This window comes from Mus pahari, chromosome 17 (genome assembly GCF_900095145.1).
Source record: "Mus pahari chromosome 17, PAHARI_EIJ_v1.1, whole genome shotgun sequence".
Classification (NCBI taxonomy): domain Eukaryota; kingdom Metazoa; phylum Chordata; class Mammalia; order Rodentia; family Muridae; genus Mus; species Mus pahari.
Genome location: NC_034606.1, coordinates 47,501,335 through 47,529,285, shown reverse-complemented (window position 1 = coordinate 47,529,285; position 27,951 = coordinate 47,501,335). Strand labels below are relative to the sequence as shown.

The following is a 27,951-nucleotide window of genomic DNA, read 5'->3' as shown; positions in this document are numbered from 1 at the left end:
GCAGGCAAGGGCCTCTGGGTCCGTATCTGGTTTTACATGGATGTTAGGGATCTGAACTCAGGTCTTCATGTTTGTGCGGCCATCACACTTACCAGCAGAGCCATCTCCCTGTTCCCTTTTAAATTGTGCGTATATATGTTTGCGTGCGCATGCGCACAGGTGAGCATGAGACCATGTGGCAGTCAGAGGACTACTTACGGAAGTTAATTCTCTCCTTCTGCCATGTAGGATCCACGATTTAAACTCATATTGTCAGCCTTGCTAGCAAGTGCCCTTCCCAACTGAGTTATCTCACTGGCCCCTTTATATTCTCGATATATTCAGAGTAAAATAGCTTTCTAGGCTAGACGAGTCTTTCTTTTATAGACTTGGTCCTTACGCCTTGGGAATGGGAGAGATGCTAAGAAGTTAAGTAATTGGGACTAAATACTTCCTGGAAAAACACAGGTCCTAAGAGAGTCAGCTCTCCCGCTCACTGGAGTTACAAAATTCCAGGAAATGACTGGGATATAGCCTCGCGTCACCCAAAAAAATGAATAGATGTCACATGTTCAATATCTAATGTCTGTAGCTACTTCTTACCTTGCCAGGAGGGTCCCTAGCTCACACGCAGTGAGATGGTGTCATTCGAGGCTGATTTTATCAAGGAGCAAGAAACACGAATAAGACAAAGACCAGGCCATTATTGTTCAAACAGTAATGTTTAGTTGTACAACAGAGGCTAGGCTAGCAACATTTACATGACCAGTCTGAGTGTCTGTTTGGCTTGTTTTCAATTGGGAAACTAAATTGGAACATCACCAAAACATCGGCTGGGATTAACATTTTTAAAATGGGTCGTTCTTGCATCCCTGAGGCTTGGGCCTCTTGTTTCTTCGGGACTTGTGGATGAATGGCCCACAAGTCACCCAGCCTTTGAGCAAGTTGTGTCCAGGTGGAGATGGCAGGTGGGGTGGCTGAGGGAGGGTTCTAGAAAGACACAGTGTAGGGGGGCAGTGGCAGCCGTTCGTTCGTTCGCAAACATTCATGCATCTGATGGGGGCTTTGCCCTCCATTGGGTATTTTCCATTAGCCTATAGCGGCCACCTGTGGTCAGGCTAATGCATTGCTCACATTAACAGGGTGGGGGATGGGAATAGTCAGGGAGGTGGGAAGAGATTCCCTCTTATTGCTAAACGTACAAAAGGGCGCTATTTTTCTTCCTAGAGTGTATAGCTGGTGGGTGTGGGGTAGTCCACGTGTGTGTTAAATTCCCTTTCTTTTAAAGTTTGGGGAGAAGGAAGTAAACTCCAGCAAACCTCTTTTCAGCAAACCACTTCCAAGATGGCCATATTCTGGGCTAAACAGGTTGTCTACACCCATACTCACTGGGCCAGCTAGCCTCTGGCTCCCCAACATGTATAATGAATCACCCTTATAAATACCTTTAAGCAATGAAGGAGACACCCTTGTCCCACACGGGGGCTCACACGGCTGACCTCAGTGACTCTGACAAGCAGGGAAGTTGCTTTCTTGACCGTTTAAGGTAGCCAAGAAAGTACTCATGCAGATGAATGGCTAGGGAGCAATGCCGGTTCCCTTGGAGACAGTTACAAGTCGCTGGTATGCGCTTGCTAGGGTAGAAGCAGCTCTCCGTGAGTTCCTCCTCCCTACACAAGGGCTGGGGTGCTGCTGACACAGATGATGGAGCAGGGTGGTGCTGGCGGGAACTCCATTCCAATGGGAGGAGAGGAGTAGTTTGGCTAAACAGAGGAAGCAACTGTCCTAAAGCCGCAGCTAGCCCCGCCCACCTGACGGTGGGCTGGACAAGCGGAGCACTAAAAGGGGCATGGCCCTGCAGCAATAACAGCTGGGAGGGATGAGGGAGAAGCAGCACTTGAAATGGCCTTCATTCAGCAGTGGGGCAGGGGGTGGCTGGCACAGGTGGAAGGACAGTGCCCAGGAGGCCTTCTCCCTGCAGGGGGAGTTGAGAACGGTTGAGGGTGTGGAGACCGACAGCTGGCAGCAGACACATAAAACAGCTTCTCCAGGGAGAGTGAGACCACGGCTTAGGGGAGACGGGCAGCATTCTCCTACCTAGCCTCTCCAACGCCCACCATCCTATCCCTTGCTGGCCCTGGGTGCCCAATCCCATGTCACCATACAGGGCAGCTCATTCACTGGAGCAGTCAGCGAGCTCTATGTTGCTACCACTCTGGCCTAACAGCTGGCCACTCTTTAGTGATGTTATGGGAAAAGAGGGATGAGGGCTAGTGATAGAGCAGTCTCCGACAGATCTATTATTAGATCATAATCCTATGATCTAAAACCATAGGATTAGGGCCACTTCCGCTTGGTCCACTGAATTATTGGTCTTCTATCTCTTTGGGTTTTTTGTTTGTTTGTTTGTTTGTTTGTCTGTGTGTGTGTGTTTCTAGTGACTGGGTAATAAAGGGCTGAAGTCATAAATGCTGGCATTCAGTGAGGACCAGTTCAACACCCAGGCTGGACCAGGAGGTGAGATAGTGGATAGATCGGTTGTAAGCAGAATCACGCGGTGTCTTCCCTTTCCTACAGCTAAATGGCTTTCCTTAAAGCAGCCTTAGAAACTACAGGAAAAAAAGAGTAACTTGAATGTGCAAGGAGCAGTAAAGTATGCATTGATAAACACGGGGCTCCTGAGAAGGCTAAATGTACGGCTGTGGGTGTACCTGGGAACATCTATAGGACTGGACGGTGAGGGAATGCAGGGAGGGGAGAAGCTGAGAAAGACAGACAGACAAATGAGACCAGAGAATGAGTGAGTTGGGTTTGTACAAAACAAAACCACAGAGAAGCCAGCTTAATGCAGACAGAAGGCTGCTAGAGAAAGGGAAACTGTGTTAAAGTTTGTTTCACAACTCCAGCCGCCTAAGAAACTCTGTATATTTTTTCCAGATACTTCAGAATTAGTTCGGGAATGTAATTTCCTCCACCTAAAGGTTGCCTCCTTTGGCCAATAGATGTGCTTCCTTGAACAGAACACCAGGAGCAGTCCAAGCTACCAAGTTCTCCCATTTCCCCAGGCTACTCCCAAGTCAGAGCAAATTTCAGTGGTCAGCTGCAGAAACTGGCTTTCCTGGTCTTCTCTAGAACTCTGAATGCTCTTGCAATCTCAGCATGTCCTGCCCCATGCTTTTCCTTAGGTTCTTATTCTTTTAAGTTTTTTTTTGTTTTTTTTACTTTTATCTTATGCGTGTGAGTGCTTGTCTATGTGTATGTATGTATGTACACCATGCTCATGGTGGCTAAAAGAGGGTGTCAGATCCTCTGGAACTGGAGTCACAGATAACTGTAAGCTACCAAGAAGGAGATTGGAACTGAACCTGGGTTCTCTGCAAGAGCGGAAGGTGCCCCGAAGCACAGAGCCATCTCTTCAGCCCCTCGCTGCGATTCTATCTTAGGGCAGTAGAAAGTCAATTTAGGAAGTCTGGACGTGATTTCTAAATATAGAAAGGAAGCTAACATAGATGACTCTAAAAGGAGATAAAAGGTCAGAGACAGGCAGGAAAAGGGGCGAATGTATGAATATATATGAAGAAAGGAGGCAAAGGACGCTGGGGAGGGAGAAGAGAAATCAGGACAAGGAAGCAACCAACCAGCCTGGAAATATGGGGAAGGTGGGCACAGAAAGCAGTGGTCTGCAGTGGTGATGATCCAGTTTGACAGTGACCCTAACATAGACACAAGGGTGGAGCTCCATCTCCAGACACCAATTCTGCAGGAACCCCTCAGCTTTCCTCTCTGCTCCCCAGGAAGCTTCTGTTTTCCCAAGAAGTCCCTAGCCTTCCTTCAGATTTTACCTCAACTTACAGTGAAAAGTTGTTCTGAGCTCCCACGGCCCACCACAGGCTAGCTCAGCCACCCGTCCATGAAGCATACTTGCAGCCCCAGTTTGTGGGTGGGTCAGAAGTCAGAAAGAGTTGCCTGTGGCTCACCTGCTCCCAGCATTTTAAAATAAAACCTTCCCCAGACCTCTTGAGTGAGGTGCACAGCTTTTTGTTCTGGAGCACAAGAAAAAAAGGAGACAGAATGGAGAGTCATGGAGGAAGCGGACTTACAAAGGACTTTCCAGAGAGGGCAATGAAAATACCTCATCCCTGAGCACACGCGTACACACGTATATGCACACACACACACATGCACACACGCACACACAGATCCACACACAGGCACTCTCCACCACACACACACACACACACACACACACACACACACACACTATAGACAAAATACTGCACAAATACCAGACAGGCCTGTGGGACAGAGCTGAGAGGAGGTGGTGGCTGGAGGTGGTATCTGGGATGTTTGTGTGTTTGGAGAAGGGGGGATATGTATGATAAGACAGAGAAGGGGTCATCACGGGTTACTGTCGTGGCTTTCCTCTGTGTCCACGCTCACCGGAGGGAGGCCTCCATTGTCATTGAGCCTCTTGGCCCTGTAAGTCTCATAGTGGATGTTGTGTGTTACTTCTTTGAGGTCCTGGAGATGAGTCCTGAAGGGACACAGAGTAAAAAAAGAGAAAGAAGCAGATATGATTAGGCATCAGAAGGGGAAAAGGCGAACACATCTCCTCGGGAGACTGGACCCGATGACTGGGACCCACCCTTGAGGACCAATGTCAGTTTTACAACTCCTTTGAGATGGGCTAGCACTGGGACGGAGAGCTGTTAGAGAGGGCAGACACTCAGGAAGTGAATCTGGGCAGGTGGCCTTTGATCACAAATAATTAAACGCGCTGTCTGGGGGGTGGGGCATATCGTACCTGATGACGTAATTAAACGCGCTGTCTGGGGGGTGTGGGGGCATATCGTACCTGATGATGTAATTAAACGCGCTGTTTGGGGGTGTGGGGGCATATCGTACCTGATGACGTAATTAAACGCGCTGTCTGGGGGGTGGGGCATATCGTACCTGATGACGTAATTAAACGCGCTGTCTGGGGTGTGGGGGCATATCGTACCTGATGACGAAGTCTCGAAGCAGGGCAAACTCACAGTGGTTGAGGTTCTCCACTACAGACAAAACAAGGAAACGGGTAGCCAGTTCACTAGTGTGGGCCCAGTAGGTAGCCAGTTCACTAGTGTGGGCCCAGCAGCTAGGCCACTTTAATGAGAGCATGAGGCGAGTTCTTACGTGGACTTGCCTGAGGTTTGTTCACTAGTGCAAGGGTTCTCTTCCTTTCTCTTTTTTTTCTTTTTTTTCAAACCGAGCAAATACTTTTTAATTCAGGTATAATGGACACAGTGCCCTTCTAGACACTGTAGAATCAATCTTAATATGGGTTGGGTTTGTCCCATATTTTTTTTACAAAAATTTCATGTGGGAGTTTAAGAAACCTGTGAAGGCCTGTCATAGTTTCTTTTCTAAAGATAGGATAAAGCTTGAAAGAAGGTAAACCACATAGGACCTCATAAGGGGCCCAGCCTCCAAAGGTCACGTTCTATACAGGAAATCGATTTGACAGAGATGGGGTAACTGCTGTCTGCAAACCATTCACCAAGAACTGTGGGAACAGAGGAGAGTAAGACATGACCCTCTGGCCTTAGCGATGCATATATAACATTCTCATGAATAATTTTAATTCAAGGCAAATAATGAAATAAAATCCCAAGGTACTACTGGGTGTGGTGAAGTTGGTTACCCATCACTGTCATCCTGGCATTTAGGAGTTAGAAACGGAAAGAGGTCAGGGCTGGAGAGATGGCTCAGCGGTTAAGAGCACTGACTGCTCTTCCAAAGGTTCTGAGTTCAATTCCCAGCAACCACATGGTGACTCACAACCATCTGTATGAGATCTGATGCTCTCTTCTGGTGTGTCTGAAGACAACGACAATGTACTCACACATAAAATAAATATTTTTTTTTAAAAAAAAAAAGGAGTTGTCTGTGTCCTTTGACAGGCCAAGTCATTGCCACCTGGTCACATGTTAAATGGTGTCATTGTTTCCTGCCTGTGACAAGCATCTCAAACTGTAAGTTCCTTAAGGGCAGCCTCTGGCTGGCAATAATATCCTAGTATTCTAGGATATTGACACTTTGACCTCTTGCTATTTCATAGCTGCTCTCTGGACAGCCTGTCCTTCTGGGAGATCCGCTGGATTACCTTCAATGATCCCCCAGGGTGTTTTCCTCCCGAGGACCCTCTTGCCATTCACTTGGTACTCCTTGTCACTCCCCACCACGGCGAAGGGCATGCTCTCCTGCTAGAGAAGGGGGAAAAGCAAAACCACATGCGCATGTTCAGTGCTAGTCGCCAAACTGAGTGCGCATGCTCAGTGCTAGTCTCCAAACAGTGTCCAGGGCAGGACAGCCTTTCACATCTTATTCCTTTGCTTATTCCGTGACGCTACTGGTGGCAACAGCAACAGCGCTCAGCCCCTTGAAAAGACTGAGCTGGGACTCAAGGCCTGGGCCCAACCCTGACTACACTGTTGTCTAACTGGCTAGCTACAGTAAGTTGGCTTTCCTTCAACTAGAGAGCACTTTGAACAGTTCATTGTGCTTGGGCACATATTTTCATTTGATTTGGAACCACTCTGGGAGCTAGCTAGGATAGACTCTCTCACAAACAGCACCCACCCAGGCGCCAGCCGGACCCCGAGATGTGTTATGCGGTTCCCATGGATCCTACTGGCAGATGCCCGGGTACTGAATTCTCAGGGCTCTGCTCTGAGATGGGGCTGCTCTGCTTCATCAGGACAAGCACCCGAATGGATCTGCGTGGAGCATTTGTCATTGGATAAAAGAGTCATGTGTCGCTTAATGACAGATGATATGGTGGCAGGGAAACACTTATGTGGCCCCTCGCTAGCCAAAATCTCTTCATGCAGCATATGAATAGAGTATATAAGCTGAGGACACATTTGTGTAGAGCTATTCTCTGAATATTAAGCCAAGTGTGAGATAGATGATGGCTTTGGCATTAAGACTAGACTTTGGGCTGAGGGTACAGGCAGTGATAGAGCACTTGCCTAACAGACCCAAGACCCTGGGTTCAATCCTTACCACTACACAAAATGTATGTATGTGTGTCTGTGTGTCTATGTGTCTGTATGTGTCTGTGTGTGTCTGTGTCTCTGGTCTATATGTGTATATATCTGTGAATGTGTCTGAGAGTGTGACTGTGAGTGTGTGTGTGTGTGTGTGTGTGTGTGTGTGATCAAAGAGTGTGGCAATGCACCACAAAAAACATGAAGGCCTATGAATGTGACATATTTTAAAGGTATTTTAGCTACCTAAAATATTTCTTCTTCGACATTTAAGATTTGTAAACATCACTTTTAAAGGCAATTATCTGAGGCTGGTGAGATGGCTCAATGCATAAAGATGCTTGCCACCAAGTCTGATGGCCTGAGTTAGATCCATGGGACCCACTGGAGAAAATTAACTCCTGAGAGGTGTCATGTGAGCTCCACACGTGCCTAGGCACATACCAACTCCCCATCACTCACCCCACACACAAGTAAATTAACATCATTAAAAGGATTTTAAGTGATGGTATTAATTCAGTTGTCTTTTTCAACCAACTGCCTGTCCCACTGTAAGGAGTAAAGGGCTCCTCTACAGCATTCAACTTTCTAGAAGAGTCTAGAAGGGTCTCAAAACCTAAGCTGTAAGAGATTTGATTTGTCACTGAGTACACAGGCTGCTCAATGGGCCCAGGTGTCTGATGCAGAATCAAAGGATTTTTAACTAAGAGCAAGAACTTAGACGTCACATAGCTGATAGTCTCCAAACCTGGTTCCCTGGTACGGCCAGAGCCATGGAAGGCGTCTCAGCGGCCTCTGGGGCTGCAGAGCTCTGTGCCTACGACGGCCCAGCCAAGCTGTCCTGCTCTAGTGCTGTGCATATTCGAGTTCTAAAGCATTCTGTTTGTTTAAGATTTCTAATTACATAGTGCGTGTGCATGTGTGTGTGTGTGTGTGTGTGTGTGTGTGTATGTGTGTGTTCACACTTGTGCTCTCTCAAGTGTATACAGAGATCGGGGGACAACTTTGGGAGTTAATTTTTTCCTTACGCCACATGGATCCTGGTGATCCAGTTCATAAGGCTATCAGCTTGCCATCAAGTGCCTTTACGCATTAAACAATTTTGTTAGCTCAAGCGAATTTTTTAAATAGTTCTTCTAGGGACAGAGAAAGCCTTTAAGCCACTCACCTAGTCCAGCCTCTGTATTTTACAGAGGGAGAAGCCGAGGCAAACACTGACTGGAGTATAGATTCCTCTGGGCACCAGCCCAGTGCCCCATCATCTGACAATGGTTTTGCCAACTCTTTGGGAAGGAAGGTGAGACTTGCCTACTATTTGCTGATGGAAGGGACCAGCTTCCTGAGCACAGGAAGCCCCTCTGTGAGTTCTCAGTCCCAGTGAGGGTCACTGACACCCATCATTCCGGTGGTCTGGGTTAGGTGATGAGACAACGGCTTACAGTAAGGGAAGAACAGGAGGAAGGGCCTAAAGGCACCCCCACTCCACCCCCCAGAGGCACTGAGGGGGCATCTGGTGACAAAGAGGGCCCCACGAACCTACCCGGATTTTGTCATTCTCTGTCTTGTCCTCCAAATCCTCATCAAACTCCTTCTGAGGGTAGAACTCAATGCCGTTTACTTCAAGTTCTTTGCGAACCTAGAGAGGCCAGGTAGTAAGGCGGTGATAATCTGTCTCCGCCACTATGGGCAGCAGGAGGAGGAGTCAGAGCACAGGCTCCGCCCCTGGGGTGTCCAGCCCCTAGGGAAAGGAGGTAAACCCCACCCCCCACCCCCACCACACCCCCACCCCTGGGCTCTCAGCTCTCCTTCAAGACCAGCTTAAGTCTCTTCCTCTAGGGGACCTCTTTGGTGTTCTTTTTGGTTTCTTTTCACCCAATGGGAACAAGCAAGGCTTGGCTACCAAATAGTAATCTAACAGTTGGATAGGTTCTCGGTGATGAGTGTATCTGGGAGCCTTTGCCAACCAAGTATGGACTGGGAGGGAAAGGCAACCTGGGACTGATCGCTTCGCCTTTGGTCCCAGGAACGGCTAGCCCTTGCCTTGGATAGGGGAGTGGGAGGGAGTTAGGGTGGAGAACTGGAGTAGAGGGGAAGTGGCAGACGCAGCAGATAGGAGATGGTCTGGTCCCAGAGGAGGGGAAGGCAGCACCTGAGGTAGGAAAAGGACAGAGAGGCCCCAGCTCACCCTCTGCTTGAATTCCGACTTCTCCTCCAGGGTCATGGTGTCAGCCTTGGCAATGACAGGAATGATGTTCACCACTTTGCTGAGATGTTTCATGAACTCCAGATCCAGTGGTCGTAAGCTGGGGCCCAGAGAAGACAGGAAGGTCAGAGCCCTATCCCCTTCCTGACTCAGCCACTGCCACCACGCCAGAGCGCCTGATGGTCCTGGGAAGTGGAGTGGTCTGGGAACCTGGCTGAGGCCCTGCAGCTGCAGCCTCTCCTCTTGCACATGTCTACTGCTTCAGCGCCTGCTGCATGTCCCCAACTTTGACCTCAATCCCTCAGAGACAAGCTCCCTCTTATCTTGCTCAGTTTCCACACAAAGCAGCTGTACTGGCTGGTTTTGTGTCAACTTGACACAGGCTGGAGTTATCACAGAGAAAGGAACTTCAATTGAGGAAATGCCTCCACGAGATCCAGCTGTAAGGCATTTTCCCAGTTAGTGATCAAGCGGGGAGGTCCCCTTGTGGGTGGTGCCATCTCTGGGCTGGTAGTCTTGGGTTCTATAAGAGAGCAGGCTGAGCAAGCCAGTGGAAGCAAACCAGTAAAGAACATCCCTCCATGGCCTCTGCATCAGCTTCTGCTTTCTGACCTGCTTGAGTTCCAGTCCTGCATCCTTTGGTGATGAACAGCAGTATGGAAGTGTAAGCTGAATAAACCCTTTCCTCCCCAACCTGCTTCTTGGTCAAGATGTTTGTGCAGGAATAGAAACCCTGACTAAGACAGCATCCCTCTCCTTAAACTCTCTCAAACCACCCATGACACCTTCTCTGACCCAAGTATTTCTTTCTTTGGGGGACAAACATGGATGGTCATCACCAACTGAACTCTTCTCAGTGGCCTGTCAGCCCCCACAGCCCCCATTGCCTCCTGTAGAGGCAATCTCTAGCCCCCCCCCCCCAGTCTGACTCTAGTTTGCAATCTGGGGATCCATTAAGTCAGACTGTCTGACAGTGTCCACTAATTGTGGACTGAGGTCTGGGAAGAGCTAGCTGAGCTATCTTGCTCGCTGAGGAAGGAAGATCTCAAGTTCAAGGCCAGCCTGGGCTACAGAGTAAGTTCAAGGCCATTTTGGACAACTTAGTGAGACCCTGTCTTAAAAAAGTAAAAGGAGGGCCAGGCATGGTGGCACATGCCAGCACTCGGGAGGCAGAGGCAAGCAGATCCCAGAGTCTGAGGCCAACCTGGTCTACAGAGCCAGTTCCAGGACAGCTAGGACTATACAGAGAAACCCTATCGCAAATAAATAAATAAACAAATAAATAAAAATATGTAGAAGAGGAGGAAGAGGAGGAAAAAACAAAACAAAACAAACTTTAAAAGCCCTCAATTTACTGAGGTCCTAGATCTGATCCAAGGTTATTGTTTTGCAACCTCTACTACTCAACATTGGCTGGGTACCCCTGGCACCTTCAAACTTCAGGGTCTACATCCTCTCAAAAGCTTTTTCTGCCCTTGCAGAGGGGCTTGGAGGTACCCACTGCCCCGCAGGAGGATGGCTAGAAACATGGATGAGATGTCTGACCTCTGACTGATGCCACACTCCCTATCATGGGGCCCACCTGCTGCTTACAAATCACGTTCCCAGCACAGCCTTCGTTTCTCTCGATGTCTGGCTCCCCCTACTGAGATGGCCACTCTAGATTCCCACAGCCAAGTTGCATATCTTGCCTAAATACCAGGCCCAATGCAGGAGCCCTGGTTCTCTCTGCTTCACCTTTCTTGCCAACCCCATACCCCCGAGCCTTGCCCAAAGCAAGTATCTATTGAGCACACAGGTGCCCTCTGTTTAAGTTTTCTCTGCTGGTACAGCTGGGCTGTATGGAGACACCGGTGAGCTGTACGGAAGGTGGTAACAGCCAGTTTTACTGTCTTTCTTATAGAAAGTCTGAGGAACCCTAAGGTCCCAGGGCCGTGGCCTTCCAGCCATCTAGCTCTCCCCAGCTAAGTCTAGCTATGGCATCTCCAATCTATGGCACAGATGATACAAACTGGAGCCAGGCCCAGCAGGAGGAGTAGGTGTGGTACGTACGAGTGTCCTGTCGGGGAGATGAAGTAGAGGCAACAGTGGACACGGGTGTCAGGGATGCGTTTCTTCCTGGCGATGTTCACCTCCTCTTTCAGGAACTTTTCATACTGCTCATTGATGTATTTCTCAATGGGCTCCCAGCTGAAGGGCAGGAAAAAAAAAAAAAAAAAGACGGCATGATGGGTTGTATATGCTCGGCCCAGGGAGTGGCACTATTAGGAGGTGTGGCCTTGTTGGAGTAGGTGTGTCACTGTGGACATGAGCTTTGAGACCCTCATCCTAGCTGCCTGGAAGTCAGTCTTCTCCTAGATGCCTTTGGAACAAGATGTGGAAGTCTCAGCTCCTCCAGTCCCACGTCTGGCCAGGCCCCTGCCAGGAGGATAATGGACTGAACCTCTGATCCTGTAAGCCAGTCCCAGTTAAATGTTGCCATTTTAAGAGTTGCCTTGGTCATGGTGTCTGTTCACAGCAGTAAAACCTAACTAAGACAGATGGGATCCACCCAAAAGACAGACTCCAGTGTGCCTCTAAGGCACAGTCGGGGCACAACCCCCACTCCCTCCATTCTCAACCCAACGGCCAGCTCTCCCTCAGCCTCTCCAACGAATGGCTTTCCATGGATGGTCAGCAAGAATAGCTCCCATGGGACCAAACTCCTTGCCAAGGGAGGATACAGGTAGTTCTCAGTGGGAATGAGTCTGCACCCTGTCTTCCTAGCAGAGAATTTAAGGGGAAGGAAATCTCAAAGGCAGGCACATACCAGTTTTCATTGTTGATCTGGTCTCCAAAACCTGGCGTGTCGATGACCGTTAGCTTCATTTTGACACCACCTTCCTCTATCACTAGAGAGAACAGAAAGCATCGGAGGCCCTGCAGCCCACTGGCCAGCAACACCCATACTTCTCAGAAGCAGCTGTGTGCAAAGTCAAGGTTACAGACTTCTCCCACTCAGCACTTCTGCGCATGCTCTTCACTACACCTAGGGGACCGACCGTGCCAGGCGTCTTCCTGTTTCTACTTCTGTCTAAATCCTCCCTGGGCTTCCTCACTAGTACAAGAACCACCGCTTTCATGTCTGTATCCCGCAACACATACACACACACACACACACACACACACACACACACACACACACACACACACCATTCCTACCTCACTAGGCCTAGCACCCTAAGGAGTTTGCCCAACAAATCTGGGGCTCAATTCCACATTGCAGTTGCCTTCCACATCTTAGTCTCCACTATGCCCCCTTCCTTTCTCTTGCTTGGCACAGCCCCCCCACACACACACCCACACTGATGTCCACAGAGGATCCTGGCCTACTCCTCACCATGCCCAATCGCTTTAATCTCCACTGTCTTAGGAATCTTCTCCTCCCGGTTCCAGCTGGAGGCCTTTCGGCTCACTTGGGACTTGAAGAGGGTGTTGACCAGCGTTGACTTGCCCAGTCCACTCTGGCCTGCAGCACGGGAAGGGGAGACGGAGAAAGGGAGACAGGCCCCACATCTGCCTCCTGAGCTGCAGAGCCCTCCTGTGCGCTTACAGAACCCCAGAGCTGTCATCCAGGCCAAGCCTTATTTGAACACCCCTTGAGGAATGAGCACTGGTGTCTCTTTAACGGAGAGGGGCCTTGGGAAATGACAGTTGGATTCCATGTCCCTTCATGGACTCCAGAGCCATGGGAAGAAAGCACAACTTGTACATGTGGGTAGTGTGGGTGGTGTAGTTTTCTGGTTTGATTTGGCTTGTGGTTTTGCTCAACTTAGCTTTTCTGTGTTTAATAACAGTAAAAGTGAGAACAACAGAAGTGAGAAGAGTTACTTTACTTTCAGATCCTGACTCACGGTGTCTGGACATTTTCACATGTTAATAAAACTGGTCTAACACCCCTCCCCCAACTGGTCCTGGGGACTGAAAACCAGAGCACTATGCTTGACAGTCACACAGAACTAAATCCCCAACCCCTAAAATCATTCTTTATACCATCCTTGTGTATCTCATAACAGAGTTATATCCCTAGCTAAGATGGCCCCAGAAACCTCTTCTAATGTAACGTGTATGAGGCAGCAAAGCCAGTGAATGCAAGACCAGGGCTCACACCCCAGGAATGATGCCACATATACATATACTTAGACATATATATATATATATATATATATATATATATATATATATATATACACACACACATATATATATATTCTGTGTATATATATATGTTATATATTCATGTTGCATGTATATATATATTCTGTGTATATATGTATGCTACATATTCATGTTGCATATATATATATATTCTGTGTATATATGTATGTTATATATTCATGTTGTATGTGTGTGCATGTAAGTGTATGTGGTATGTGTTGTAGAACTGTATATATGTGATGTGTGTATTATATGCTATGTATGGATGGATGTTATATGCTCATGTATGCATGTATGTATATATGTATACCTAAGTATGTATATATGTCATATGTGTGATATGTGTACATGCTATGTATGTGGTATGTGTGATATATGCTCATGTGTATATGTGTGTGTGCATGCATATGTATGTATAACATGTGTGTATGTGTGTATATGTATGTATATTATGTGTATGTATGTATGTATGTACATATAGGTAAACATGGAGCATGTGTTGTATGCTCATGTATGTGTACCAGTGCATGTGCTTGCAGAGGCCAGGAGAGGACACTGAGTGTGCTGCTCTATCACTCCCCACCTTATTCCTTTGAGACGAGATCTCTGATTGAGCCTAGAGTTAGGCTGGTGACCAGCAAGGCCCAGTGAGCTTCCTGCCTCTGCTCCCCACTGCACCAGGGCCGCGGGTCCAAGTGTAGCTGGCTGCACCTAGCTTTTCATGTAGATGCTGGAGCTGTAATCTTAGTTCCTCAGGCGACCGGTGCTCTTGCTTACTCAGCTAGCCTTCCGACCCCCACGACTTTTTAAATTGTGTTCCGAGAAGGCCTAATGGCCTATTGCAGGAAGTACTGGGAGAGGAGGCTGGGCAGGCAGGACCACAGTACCTTCCTCTATGATGGCTCCCTTTCTGCCTGTGTGAGTTATATAGGTCTGCCTTCAAAGAGGGCCTCCAAGTGCAAGCTCGCTCAAGAACCACAGGTCTCTGAGCAGCAGTTTTCATGCATTAAGAATAATTCAGAATGCCTCGTAGCTGGTGACCAGTGCTGCCATTTGCCCAGATGTCTGCATTAGTTCCACCTCAGAGCCACAGCTCAGAACCTGTGGCTTAACTGGGCTTTAAGAGGAGTTAACTGGATGATAAAGTCCAAGGAGGGCTGGTCTAAACCATCCGTGTGATATATTGGGGGTAAAAAAGTGGCCAGGCAGAGAGAAAAGAGCCCAGGGTTCTAGTCACCAGCTGAGGTGCTCTCATTGCTTTGGGCTTGTCATGTGATCCCTGCTGTCCCTTTACAGATAGATAAGGAGGGAGGGGACCAGCAGAGGCTAGGAGTGGCAAACAGATGCATTTTCTCATGCCACCTGGGGAGTTGGCAAAAGCCACTTAAACCATCATGTAATGACGGCTCTATAGGAAAGAGCACAGCAAGTGGAGGGCAGAGTGGAGTGTAGACGGGAACTGGTAAGAGCTGACTTGGAGCAGCTCCCAGTCGGGAGAGAAGTCTAAATTTATCCCGAGGTTAAGAGAGAGCTATGGAATTAGGATGGATGGTCCAATGAGTTCTGCAGATTGGAAAAGCCGTTGGGTAGCCAGTGAACAAGGAACTGGAGAGGAAGGGAGACCAAGAGGGTCACCCCAACTGTCCCACAGCCCAGCTGTAAGTGTCCATGAACCGATTGCTTCTAGTTCTTGTGCTAAGATTTTGGTACACGAAAGTTAAACATCTGCCTCAGAGAGCGCACTGTCAGCTCAGCTGGTGCGTTTGTAGCAAACGGCTGGGAGGATTTCTAACCTGGCCACGGTTCTTATCCTGCTCCAGGTCAGCACTATGTGAGCAACGCTGGGTCGGGTAGCTGCTGTAATCCAGATGAGACCCTAGCTCAGCCTAGGGATGTGGTGGAGGGATGGGCAGAGGCCGACACACCTAGGAGACCTTTACAAGGTTGAAGGGACAGGGTTCGCTGATTGGAGTGGGAGAAGAAGGAGGGAGAAGAGGATGCCTCGCTCTCTGTTTGCACACTCAGGGAACAACTCAGATTAGACAAATGCACCTTTCTGCTACATTCTGTGACTCACTGATGCTACTTAGTGACCAAAACCCTGGAAAAAGTTGAAGCTTTACTGTTCTACAAAACATGAATAATAAGACCATCTCTTAAGCCGGGCGTGGTGGCGCACGCCTTTAATCCCAGCACTCGGGAGGCAGAGGCAGGCAGATTTCTGAGTTTGAGGCCAGCCTGGTCTACAAAGTGAGTTTCAGGACAGCCAGGGCTATACAGAGAAACTCTGTCTCGAAAAACCAAAAAAAAAAAAAAAAAAGACCATCTCTTTCTGGGGCTGGAGAGATGGCTCAGCGGTTAAGAGCACTGACTGCTCTTCTGAAGGTCCTGAGTTCAAATCCCAGCAACCACATGGTGGCTCACAACCATCCATAATGAGATCTAAAGCCCTCTTTTGTTGTGTCTAAAGACAGCTACAGTGTACTTACATATAATAAATAAATCTTAAAAAAAAAAAATTCTTTCCCAGTCCTCTCATGGCTCTTGGAGATGGGAAAAGGCTAGGCCATTCCACAAACCTAAAAGCCAGCTCAGAGTGACCAGCAGGCAGCCTGTCTACACTGGTAGTGGGGAAGCTAGCCTGGCCATCCACTGAAATCTTCTATCCTTGAATCAGCAGGTTAGGAAGGGATCAGGCCCTTGTGATCAGCATGTTGAAATCCTCTGTCCTAGAAAGAGCTCACCCTAGAGAAGCCAGGCCATTTGGGGGAAAGAAATGGGATCCTGGGTGCTGCCCACCACTAGGTCTTCAGTGACCCCATGGCTTTCCATACCAACAACCATGATGTTGAAGTCAAAGCCAGTCTTCATGGTCTTCTTACGCATCTGCTCGATAATGGTGTCGATGCCAATGTAGCCTAGCAGGTTGGAGTTGATGCTGACTGGCTTCATGGGCACCGCCGGCTTAGGCCTGGGCTCGGGTACCAGCTCTGACATGGCTGCGTCCGTCCTAGCCTCTGGGAGCCCTGAAAAGCCAAGGTGGGAGAGATAGGCAGGGTGAGTGGCAAGAGAGCAAGGGTTTCATGGAAGACCAAGAGTATCCTGATACGGAGTCACGGAGTTGGGACTGGGAGAGACCATCACATCATCTGGTCTGGATCCCACACTGGGTATGGGGAAAACACTGATGTGCTGAGGACTTGCTCAAGATGAGCACAGTTTAGGTCAGTGTCAAAATCTGTTCCACTATGCGGTTCTCCAGTTTGTTTATTATATGAAGATTTATCTGTTTTCACCTTATGCATATGTAAGTGCATAAGGTAAGTGTACCATGTGTATTCAGAGGGCACTGGGTCATCCTGAACCTTCTGCAAAGTATTACATCTGCAAGTGCAATCCAAGGGCCCCTTCCCCTTGGCCCTACTGACACTTGGGTATCTATTGTAGCAGGACTGACTGACGTATGTCTGCAGGATAGTTACTAGCATCCACAGTCTCTACTAGTTTCCAGAAGGAACCTCTCAGATATGGCCACCAAAAGTACCTCAACACAGTACCAAATATTTCCTGGAAGATAACTCCATTCCAAAAGATCACTGGTCTACAGGACATCTCGGTTATTCAGACCCACATCTTACCTTGCCAACTACGGAACAGAGAGCCTTCGGGGTCCTAGGTCTATGTCTCTAGGTCTAGTAACTGCCAACGGCCTCAGTTACTTGGGTCTCTTAGAAGCCATCGGAGCTACCCTTCTTTGCAGAGTGTTACTCCACCTTCAGCCTCAGTTTCCCCTCCGTGCCATGAGTTGTGTGGCTGGTGTGCAGCGTGCAGCGGAGGATCCCCTGACGCCCTCCCACACCAAGTTTTGAGCCCATGGTAAAGACTGAGACCCAAACAAGGATTGCTGTTTCCCTAGGATGACACTTTCATACCAGTAAGCCACAGAAGAGAAGGCTAAGGAAACAGCCCTCCCTCCCCAGAGAAGAAGATCAAAGGTCCCCTTGGCAGACCCAAGATACGTTCACACATAGGAGAGATGTAGCAGGATCATACTACCCAACAGAGTAAGTCCAAGAAGAAAGCAACTCCGTTTCCCTCTCTGTACAGTGAGTGTGGGGGGGTACAGTGAAAGAGATCTTAGCTCTGCTGTCTGTCAGCTTGTAGGCTTATGTGGGATGCTTCCCTTCTCTCAGCCTGCTTCTTCCTCTGGAGAATGGTAGTAGGGCCATGATGAAGACTGTCGTAGGCATCACCGTGGGGTATGATGCTCACAAGCCCGGAGTACAGCCTCACAGACCCATGCCCTTTTGCCCTTGCCCTTTACAAGTTTGGCTTTCTGGAGAGGGGAAGCTGTGCACGGGGGAATGTATTTAGGAGGGGGAGGGGTGTCCCCAGTTGCTAATTCCTAAACGTATTCTCTGCTTCCATGTTCTCTAAGAGGCTTTGCCATCTTAGGGTAGTTCATGACTACCATCCTGCATCTCAGCCCTGTGTGTGAGGAGAGTCGACGGAGCAGCAGATGGTCAGGAGGAAGTGGGAACGTGTCTCCCTCCCCACCACCAAGCCCAGGCAGGAGTCTGCTCTGGTACCCCCGCCACCTGGTCCTTCTTCTGGTACTGGCAAGATGTGCTTCCTGATGGGAAACACTCTTCTTTTCCCCTGTCCTCCTCAGACACAGCTAAATCTGACAAAGCTTTAACACCTCCCCAGAGCCTGGCTCAGTTCCCTCCTGCTTCCTAGGAAGCTGTTGCCAGCCAGGTGGCTCCAGAGGGCAGCAGGGTTGGCTCAGCCCTGTGATAGCTGACTCTGACTAACCTGAGCCTGCTCCTCCACTCCATACATGGCTCATATGCCCCTTTAGCACATCTGCCTTGGGAACTAGTTTCTTCTTCCTGCTGTTCCCACAGCCTGGCCCTTTTGGTTTCCTGCCTGCCTGCCTGCCAGCCTGCCAGGCACATTTGGTACCCACAGCCTGTGCTGTGACACAAGCAACCAGGGATGCAGGCAAGGGTACTTGTACATGTGGAGGTCCTAAGTATGCTTACAAAGCATGTGTTCTTACATCATGGCCTACATGGCTCTGTCTATCTGACCTTGATTGAAAGAGGAAACTGACCAAATGCCCAAGTAACTCCTAGACTCTGGCCAGCTTGATGTAAGTCCAGGGCAGGAGTGGATCTCACATTTATTCTTCCAAAGAGCAGTGTTAGCATCCATTCTGACCAAGGTACAGAACAACTACCCATCAGCCTCCTCCTGACCACATGCCAATTGCATGCCAGTCACAGGCCAACAAAAGCCACTGGATGGGCTACATGTGACACAGACATGCTGCTGTGTCACAAGCTTGGCTGGAACATGCTGTCCCCCCCTCAATACCCCAGCTAAGTAGTAACTTCTCACTTAAAGCCTTTCCGTTTGATGTGGCGAGCCCCTCACTGTGGGCTGCCTCAGTCCTCCGTAGGTTCTACAGTACCTAAGCATATCCATTCATTCCAGGACATTCCATAGGCTGTCAAGTGAAGGCCCAACTAATTCAACCACTACGGTAAATGCCAAGGATATCGTTGTATACAAGACAAGGTCATTATCCCGGAGGACCCACTGTCTGTGAGGGGACCTAACCAGTAGACCGCTCTAGAGTAGGCCTCTATGGGAGTCTGTTCCTCCCATTCCCCAGGTCCCACCAGGCCATCCTTGGATGGGCAGCTGACACAGGCATGAATCCCAGCCTAGGGTTTTGGTTTTGGTTTTGGTTTTTTTCTCAGAAGATAGGGGGATGCACTTGCCTTGCTTGCTTGGCTTACTGTGAAAACCATGCAAAACTATGCCTGTCAATGCCCCATCCGTAAATATGTGCAAGTCCCCAGCCCTCTCTGAGGAAGGAGCCATGCCTTCTTGTTCTCTATCCCCAGCGCACCTGGCATATCATAGACTCTCAACAATGGATGGATGGATGGATGGATGGATGAGGATGGTGGACAGATCAAAGTCCCACCAGGCAGGTGTCCCTGCAGACACCTCTCTGCTTCCTCAGAGCACCTGGGCCCCACCCCCAACCAACAAATAGCGGTTGTGTGAGCTACAGCCAAGGTAGGTACACCTATAGAAACCTCCTCCGTCCTCTACATCTGAGATTGGAAAGGGGGCTCCCCAAGAATAGAGAAAGAGCCCATAGCCGTGCTCATAGCAGAAAGCAGCTAGATGGCCCTTGGGGACCCCCTCCTAAGCTCCCAGCTCACCCAGAAAAGGGTGCATCTGTCTGCAGCACTCCCTGCTAGGTACCTGCCACACCAGGGCTCCAGAAAGAGAGACAGCCCACCTGACTCAGCTCTAGTCCCTCAGGACAGCAGACTCCATCCCTAAGGCAGGCAAGGATGTAGTGCTTTCTACTACAGGAAAACGAATGGCTCTGTCTTTGTCTGGACCAGAAATCCCACCCCTCTGTTGGAAAGGTGGCAATAGGAGAAGGAGATCTTTCAGGAATAGTGCCTGTCCCCTTAGCTTATGGCTAGGGCTCTCCCTTCCCTCCTAAGCTGAGGGATCTTATCCATTCCCTGGTAACCAGCAGCCTTTAAGATCCCATACCCATCAGAGAGCCAATTCCAGTTCACCCCAGCTCCAGCCCTGGGCAGCTCCAAAAAAGAAAAAAAGAAAAAAAAAAAGAAAAAGAAAAGAAAGAAAGAAAGAAAATCTTCTCCATTAAGAGAAGCAAAGGGCCCTGGGACACTCACCTTCCCCCATTCTAGTCAGGAGGCCAATGAGTTCCCTTGGAGACCACCAGCTGGTGCCTGTCTCTGTGCTTGGTCTGTGTGTGTGTGTGTGTGGGGGGGGGGGATCTGACTGATGTGTCAGCGCACAGGTCTCTTACTGGTTGTAGGTGGTCTGGTACCCGAGCTCGAGAGTTCATGCTGTGCGTGTGTGTGCGTGCCCTGGTCTGCTCCAGCGGAGGCTTTCCCTAAGCATCTGGGTCTCCATACCTCCCCGAGGTTCTCTGTGTGCTTTGCCCGAGACTATGCTTCCAAGTGTGTGCCACCGGGTGTGCGTGCGTCCATGCATGTCACACTGCACGTGGGGTCCTCAGCACAGCAAACCCTCCCTTTGGTAGGGCTTGGGGCCGCAGCCTCCTCCAGGCCGGTGCCAGGCGCCCAAGCGACAGCCCTACCTTTGGACATGAATCCTCCTTTGTCTCGGGTCCTCCGGGAGATGCTCAGGGCGCGGGGCTGCAAGGCTGAGCCGGGCGCGGGCTCTCCCTGGGCCAAACGGCCCCTGCAGCCGGGCCTCGCCCCTCGGCGCCGTACCGCCTACCCGCCCGACCCGCCACCCGGCCGCGCCGTCCCTGCGCCCCGCGCCCGCCCGGGACCTCGCCTCCGCTCGCTCGGCGCCGCGCCGCCCCTGCCCGCGCGCACCGATGCCGCCGCTGCCACCGGCACCACGTGACCCGCGCGCAAGTCAGCCTCGCCGAGGGCCCCTCCCCTTCCCGCAGCTCCCGCGCCAGCACGAGGGAGCGGGTGCGGGAGCTGGGGATGCTCGGCCGGGTAAGGTGCCTGAATCCCAGTCCTTGTCTGTCCCCTTAGATCCTATCCCTACCCCCTTACCGGGCCCAGGGCGCAGGAGGCCGGTGGCAGCTGCTGGCGACGGTGCGCGTGCGTGAGTCACGCGGTGATTGGGATATTGCGCTGGATCACCGTGGTTCTGCCCAGGCGCGGTTGCTGACTGAGCTCCGAATCAAGAGAACTGGCTTCCAGACCCAGCTCCCAGCCTGGGTGTTGAACCCTATAACCCTGAACGTCCCTGAGTCTCTTTTACCCACCCAAAAAGTCTTTGATGTGTTGCTAGTTGATCAACCCTGAGAGCACAGAACTGAGGATGAGCAAACCTCCTTGACCTTAAAGCTTATGGGCCTTAATAGAGAAAACGGAAAGTTGGTTCGCACAGGTGCCGTGGCACCATGGAGATAAAATGGAAGATTTGGAGCAGGTGAGGGCCAACATAGAAAGGCAAATGGAGAAGGGAGGAAAAGAATAAAGGGGCGTTCGTTTTCCGTGAAGGGCAACGCAGGCAGGGAAGCCCGGAGGGGGCAGAGCGCTGTGCAGGTGAACACTCAGAACATGAACGTGGCCAGAGGCAAGAAAGATGGCAAGACAGGGCTGCCCCATCTAAGAGGGTGGAGAGGCAGGCTGCACAGTGGGTTTAGGGGTGGGGCTAGTGAGACTTTTTTTTACCTTCTGCCATCCAATAACTAAGTGCCTGTCGCAGCTTTGTGCAGGAGGGAAGAAGCAGAAGGATTCATAGTGGCGACAGCTGCGAGGTGTGGCTGTGCACGCCTTTAATCCCCAGCAGAGGTTAGGGCGCTCTGTGGGTTGAAACCAGCCTAATCTACATAGTTCCAGGACAGCCAGGGCTACATAGAAACTATATATGTATATTTGTATGTACAGTTTACACATATATGGTGTTTTAAACCAGCCTAATCTATATAGTTATAGTGAGTTCCAGGACAGCTACATGGTCAAGGGCAGAGAAGGTACATAAATCAGATTGGGAATGGACTGAATGGGATGGAGAAGAAAATGAGGAAGACTGGTTACCTGGGAATCCCATCACCATGCTTCCTGCAGCTGAGCAAGATGGGGAGGGAGGGCAGCAGCTGGTTCTAGAAAAAAAAAAAAGGGCTCCCTGCCTCTGGACATGTCCTGGAGATACGGGGTTGGGGGGGAGAACTCCAGCAGAGTTCAGGAGAGAGAGCTGAGCTGAAGCTGGAGAGCTGGGGTCACACCTCGAAGAGTGAAGATGAGGCCGCGTGCACAGTGGGATAGTAGAGGCTCTGCCGGGCAGAGGACTCAGCTCACAAGCCTTTCTCCTGACCCAGAATCTGAGCTGAGACATCCATAGAATTTCTAGCCCTTGTGCTGACCTGTTTATAGACATGTGTAGGATTTACACACACACACACACACACACACACCTCCAACTTTAAAGAGCTGGAGCCAAGACTTCCAAGTAAGGCTGACTGTGAACGCTACCCTCCCGCCTTTACCTCCTTAGTCACTGACATTCCTTTTAAGTAGCAGATCTGTGTTTTTGTTCATTAGACTTTGTTGGGGGGGGGTGTCCAGAAAGGTTTTCTCTGTGTAGCACCAGCCTTCCCAGAACCTGCTCTGTAGACCAGGGAGGCCTCGAACTCAGATAGAGTTTCCCTTAAAGCTGGAATCACCTATTAATCACCCAATTATCCTGACTTTTTAGAGACCTAAGAAACAAGCATAGACCCTGGTCAAGAAGGGGTCTTAGCACACCCTCAGCTATGAGTCTTCCTCCTGACAGCTTCCTTCAGCCCCTCAACCCTTGTCCCCTTTTCTGCCACCTATTCAATTCTGACCAGAGAGTCCCTACTCTCATTCATAACCTGTTGAGCCGGAGGCATCCCTGTTCACCCACCAGCAGGGCTTTCCCCAACCAAGCTCTTGCATTTACCTTTGGGTTCTCGGGCCAGGTCCAGCGAGGTGGGTTCCTTGAGGCTGTCTGTGGAAGCACCCACAGTGCCATGGTCCTGGGCTGGGTCTGGGCTTCTGCTCGGCGTTAGAGGAGAGGTAGCATGGGTGACAGTGCCTCGGACAGTCACATGGTTGACAGTGTGTGGCTTGATCTCACTCCTGGCTGGGTCTGGGCAGACCAGCCCAACTGCATCCATGGCTGTACCTAGTCTGTTTGTCTCCAATGCAGGAGAATCTGTAGTTGTGTCCGGTTTGCCTGTGGTGGCTGCGGCCAAAGCTTTGACTGTGTCCAACCTGGTTATGCTCTGCTTGGCCTCATCCGATGTTGGCAAAGCCATGTTTGAGCCCCCCATGGTCAAAAGCTTGACGCTTTCCTGCTTGTCTGACGCTGCAGTTACCGAATTCGTAACCTGGCCTGGCTTGGTTGTCACGGCTCTAGCTAAATTCCTGGCTGTGCCTGCTGCCATCGGGTCTGTCACTTTTCCTGACTTGGGTACTGCAGGTAAGTTGGTGGCCAGGTCCATCTTAGCATCCAGAATAGTGAGCTCTGCGCTTCTGACCAGTCTGGATGGGTTTGGTGTGGGCATATTGATAGCTAACTCTGGTCTGTGGATAGCCACTGTGCCTATCTGTCTGGTTTTATCTAGTTTTGTGCTCACAGCAGACAAATTTGCAGCAGAGGTAGCCCTTTGGAGGTATGCTCGGGATCTGGGAATACCCCTGGGCCTGCACTTGCCTCTTCCTGGAGAGGTTCTGGGAGGGACTTGTCCCATGGGACCTGGCCCTGGGAGGCTTGACGAACTCTGAATGAACTGAGCTTGGAAAGGTAAGGTCAGGCATGAAGACACCAGAGGCTTATTCCCTGTGGGTGTTCTGCTGGCTTGGCTAAGTTCTGGGTTCCCATGGCCTTCAGAGGAGGTCCTGACCTGTGGCCCTTGAGCCATGAGCGGCAAACTTGAAGCAGACAGCCTCCCTTCTCTGTGGGTGACAGCCTCCTTGTGCAAACTGGGCAATTCTTCCCAACGAGAAAGTGAGGCGTCTAAGGGCCGTGCTTGGACATTCTGGTGTATTGTTAAGGAAATAGAGCTGAGTTTCCTGGGCATAAAGCTATTGGGAGGCATGGAATTCAGGGACCCCGTGGCAGTGCCCTGTTGGGACATACTACAGGCCCTGGATCTAATGCTTGGTTGGCTGGATTTCTCTAGGACATTGCTTTGGGGGAAGGCATCCAAATGCACAGTCTTCTTAATGACAGGGATGAGGGGGGACACATCTGCAGCAAGCTTTGGGTGAGTGTGGTGCCCCAGCATGTGGCTTCGAGAGAAAGATGTCCTGGGGCCTGGAGCCCTGTGTGGCTGCATCTCCAGAGATGCAGCAGGTGCGAAGGTGTGGTTCATCCAGGCTGTCCAGCTTTCCCTAAGGCAATCACAAGGGAGGAGGGCGGACAAGGACAAAGTCTCAGCTCTCAACCAGCAGGTGGCGCTGCCAGCCTGAGGGAACCTAGTGTGAGGGCCTGCTGAGTCCTTGGGGGAGTTTGTGTTTTCCTAGGGCCCAACAGCTTCCACCTGCTACAGATTGACTCACACCTCATACAGCTGCCCAGTCTGCAGCTACATGATAGGCACTGCCATCCAACAACTTGCCCCTGATATAAGAGAACCCAGGATGGAGTTTAGCTATCTCTTTTCTTGGGTCGGAGGGTAGCCGCTCTCCCTGGACAGCTCTGTGGACTTCTCTGGAAGAAAGCAATCTTGCCCGTCTCTTGCAGAAACCACCATAGCAACGAAAACAAGAGTCCAGATGGCCTGAGAACAGGATCTGAACCAGGGGTCCCTGCACCCCACCAGGAAAGAGCCCCTGAGCCGGAGTATTGCTGGTGAGAGACATTTGGGGGAAGCCTGACATAGGGTGGATGTCAGCTGAAGGAAGCTGTGCCTGGCATCAGGCAGCTCCTAAGGAGAGCCCACAGATAAGAAAGCAAAGCCTCCTTTTGAAAGCCCCAGCACAGGGCTTCCAGGCTCTGCATGGCAGAGTAGAGATAAGGCTGAAGGTGAACAGGGTCCAGGCGAGGCTGCAAAGCTGTTCGGTCCTGCAAGATAACTTGATCCTCCCTACTCTTAGGAGCAACCATTCAAAGACAGTTTGAAAGGGGAAATGTTGGGAACAGATCTGAGAGTAGTGGATCCGTCGGGCGTGACCGAAGGACTCTGTGGTCTGGGCAGTGGGTCGGGGATAGGGTTGGAAAAGGCTGCCTGGGGGCAGGGAGTTGAGAGAAAAGGGGGTCCCCTGCTCGATGTTCCAGTGTGTTGCCGGGTGGATAGACAAACCATACTCCCCAAGGTGGTCTCCAGGGTCCCCAGGGGGCTGGCTGGTGCTGCCTCTGGGACAAAGTTATCTCCATTACTTTCAACACCACAGGCCAAGACTGGGGGTGTGGGGAGTTGATCATCTGAGTGCCAGGAGCTGCCACTGGAGAGTGGCATCACAACTGTCTCTCTGAAGTTTGGAACAGGAGAAGCAGGAAGCATGGGGACCCACGTTCTGCCTTAAGGAATGACTTCAGCCTATCATCTCTGGCCATGTATTTCTGTCAACTGCCCAGCCTCTGCCTCTTCTGCAATAGACATATCCCTGCCACGCTGACCTCTCTCGCCCACTGTTCCCACCACATGCACCTGGGCACACCATGTTCACCCTGCGCTTAGCCACAGGCCCAAGGACCAGAACATCTGAGGTCACTTTGTTCTTGTGTCACTAGATCCTTGCCTCCTCAGTGAGCCCCGTGTCCCCACACCCCACACCCCACACACACCCACAAAAACACACAGGCACACCTACCTAGATCAGAAGACAGAAAAGAAGCTGATGGTTTTCAGTCAAGGAATCTGGACCTCTTAAAGACCCCACCCCCTCCTCTGCACCCAGAGGCTAGCCATGTGGCTGGGCTCAGAGACCTCTCTTCTCTGGGTCCCCTCTTGAGCTTTCCCTAAGCCTCCCGATCACAGTCCACTAGCTGAGGGCCCAGTTCTCCCGTGACCTGTCCCTCTAGCTGGGATGGGCTCCGGGTAGGGAGGCTCTGGCCTCTCGAGAGTGGGTGGCAGTGAATGGCTGCTCTGAGTCTCTGGAATCCTACAGAGCTATGGGCGTCAGCCAGCTGAGCTGCCCTAAACGCAGAGCCACCTAGGGAGGGGATGGCACATAACCAATGTGTCCTTGTTTCCAAGACTGGACCCTTGAGAAGTGTCACCAGTAAGAGAGAACTGAGCTACTCCAATGGTGATGTCCCTGTTTGTCTCATGCCCTTCCGCTTTCCCTCTGAGGCCACCTAAGACTTTGTTGACCCCGGGGCCATCTGTGCCCATGCTCCTGCGATTGCGCTTCATGTTGGGATGTCTGCGTATGCATCTGTGCCCTTCAAATCCATTCTCTGAGACCCATCTTGCTTCAGACAGATCCTCTACTAAGTAAGACTCAGGATATGAAGCTAGGCAGCCCCGGGCCAGACCTACCCAAGCTGTCTCTGGTAAGGCAGATCCTCAGCAGCCTATGGCCACGGGGCTGAGATAAGTACCCCTATCCTGTGTTCCCCAGCACCAGGCTGCTCTGTCACATGATGGTATGAGAAGGACCGTGGTGGGAAGAGCCAGCATTGGCTGGGTACTTACTCTGTGCCAGGGACCGAGCTAGGCTGGAGAAACTCAGAGTCTTCTGCAAAAGCCAGGCATGTAAGCAGATGGGCACATGGTTGGCCACAGAGTGCATGCCACGGGCGTGCCCTAAATGCTCACTCTGAGCCAGGAGCAAATGTTCTCTTGGCGTGCCCTTGACCCATCATCTTACCACTTCCTTTTTGCCATACCCCACAACACTGAGAGCTCTGACTGCTTTCCCATGAGCTGCTCTCCTTGGCGAATGAGCTTCTGGCCCGGCCAATAGAACTTTCTGTGATAATGGAAATGTTCTATATGTCCACTGTCCAATAAAATAGCCACCAGCCACAGGTGGCTCCTGAGCACGTTACCATTATTCTATGATGACCAAGGACCTGGATTTTTTTTTTTTTCAATTTTATTTTATTTCGTTTGAATGTCTCTCTACCATATTGGGCAGCACAGTCCTGAAAGACGCAGACCTTTTCCTTCTCTGGGTCCCAGGGCCTGACAAGAATTACTCGGCGTGTTTCTCACAGTGACTGAATGATGAACGTGTGGGCCCAGGATCCTCTCCTCTCCTCATCCATTCTCCCCCCCTCAGAGCCTTAGGTTGCCATAGCTGGCTATGCCCTGGTTACCAGGCAACCTGCAAGAAATCACAGTGGAGGGGGAGGGGCGCTGTCTGAGTTCTTTCCCCTTCCTACTTATTTTGAGGCCCTGAGGAAAGAAAGAGGTGGCAAAATCAGCCTGGACACCCTGGGGAGCCAGCTCTGTGGGGTCTACACTGCGCTATTACCTCCTGGAGATCAGGCAGCCAGGACTAAAGTCAGGGGCCCTGGGTTCTCCTTGCATGACCGCTCATTATAAGACTCCTGTCCAATAGACCAGGAGGTGGTGGCACGCACATTTAATCCCAGCACTGGGAGGTAGAGGCATGTGTCCGAGCAAGTTCCAGAACAGACAGGGCTTTGCAGAGAAATCCTGTCCCAGGGGAAAAAAAAAGAAAGAAAGAAAAAGAAAGGAAGGAAGGAAGGAAGGAAGGAAGGAAGGAAGGAAGGAAGGAAGGACGGAAGAAAGAAAGAAAGAAAGAAAGAAAGAAAGAAAGAAAGAAAGAAAGAAAGAAAGAAAGAAAGAGAAAGACAAAACAAAAACCAAACCTAACACCAACACCCCCCCCTAGGTCTCAGCTGCCTTCTCAGTTAGAGATTAGATGCCCTGAAGTGGTTTCTTCCAGCCTGAAGATCTAGAATCCACCCCACCTCCCTCCTTTCAGAGCAAGACCAGAGTCTCATCCATCTCTGTCCTCTGCCTGCTGGTCAGCCTCCTTTCCCTCCTGGGTTGACTAGCTCTGAGCAAACCTCTTGTCATTTTTCCATCTGCAGCCGCTGTAG

The 27,951-nt window shown here is 50.5% G+C and overlaps 1 protein-coding gene and 1 long non-coding RNA gene across 4 annotated transcripts; one reads left to right on the top strand and one right to left on the bottom strand.

Moving 5' to 3' along the window:
• Positions 1 to 690: 690 nt before the first annotated feature.
• Septin3 (septin 3) lies at positions 691 to 24,304 on the bottom strand. 3 transcript variants are annotated; one of them, XM_029548124.1, is made up of 11 exons: positions 22,888 to 24,304; positions 16,245 to 16,436; positions 12,593 to 12,721; positions 12,023 to 12,104; positions 11,266 to 11,403; positions 9,196 to 9,313; positions 8,551 to 8,646; positions 6,125 to 6,224; positions 4,982 to 5,033; positions 4,420 to 4,513; positions 691 to 4,022 (listed from the first exon to the last, which is right to left on the bottom strand). In XM_029548124.1, the coding sequence occupies exons 1-11, from the start codon at positions 24,302 to 24,304 to the stop codon at positions 3,876 to 3,878; spliced, it is 2,565 nt and encodes an 854-aa protein (XP_029403984.1). In that variant the 3' UTR covers positions 691 to 3,875. The 3 variants fall into 3 exon arrangements, with proteins under 3 accessions (XP_029403984.1, XP_029403985.1, XP_021072340.1); XM_029548125.1 differs by having other exon boundaries at positions 691 to 1,954; XM_021216681.2 differs by lacking the exon at positions 22,888 to 24,304 and adding an exon at positions 20,576 to 20,786 and having other exon boundaries at positions 691 to 1,954.
• LOC115065691 lies at positions 21,236 to 25,700 on the top strand. Its single transcript, XR_003845463.1, has 3 exons — positions 21,236 to 21,390; positions 24,676 to 24,783; positions 25,326 to 25,700. It is a non-coding gene; the product is annotated as an uncharacterized LOC115065691 (long non-coding RNA).
• Positions 25,701 to 27,951: the final 2,251 nt, after the last annotated feature.

Excerpts from the sequence above, each read along its gene's own strand:
- Septin3 (XM_029548124.1), bottom strand. The coding sequence starts at position 24,304 with ATGAACCACACCTTCGCACCTGCTGCATCTCTGGAGATGCAGCCACAC. Across the intron at positions 12,722-16,244 it reads CTTCAACATCATGGTTGTTG|GCCAGAGTGGACTGGGCAAG; the intron begins GTATGGAAAGCC and ends CCCGTGCTGCAG. Across the intron at positions 4,023-4,419 it reads ACAATGGAGGCCTCCCTCCG|AACAAAAAGCTGTGCACCTC; the intron begins GTGAGCGTGGAC and ends CTTGTGCTCCAG.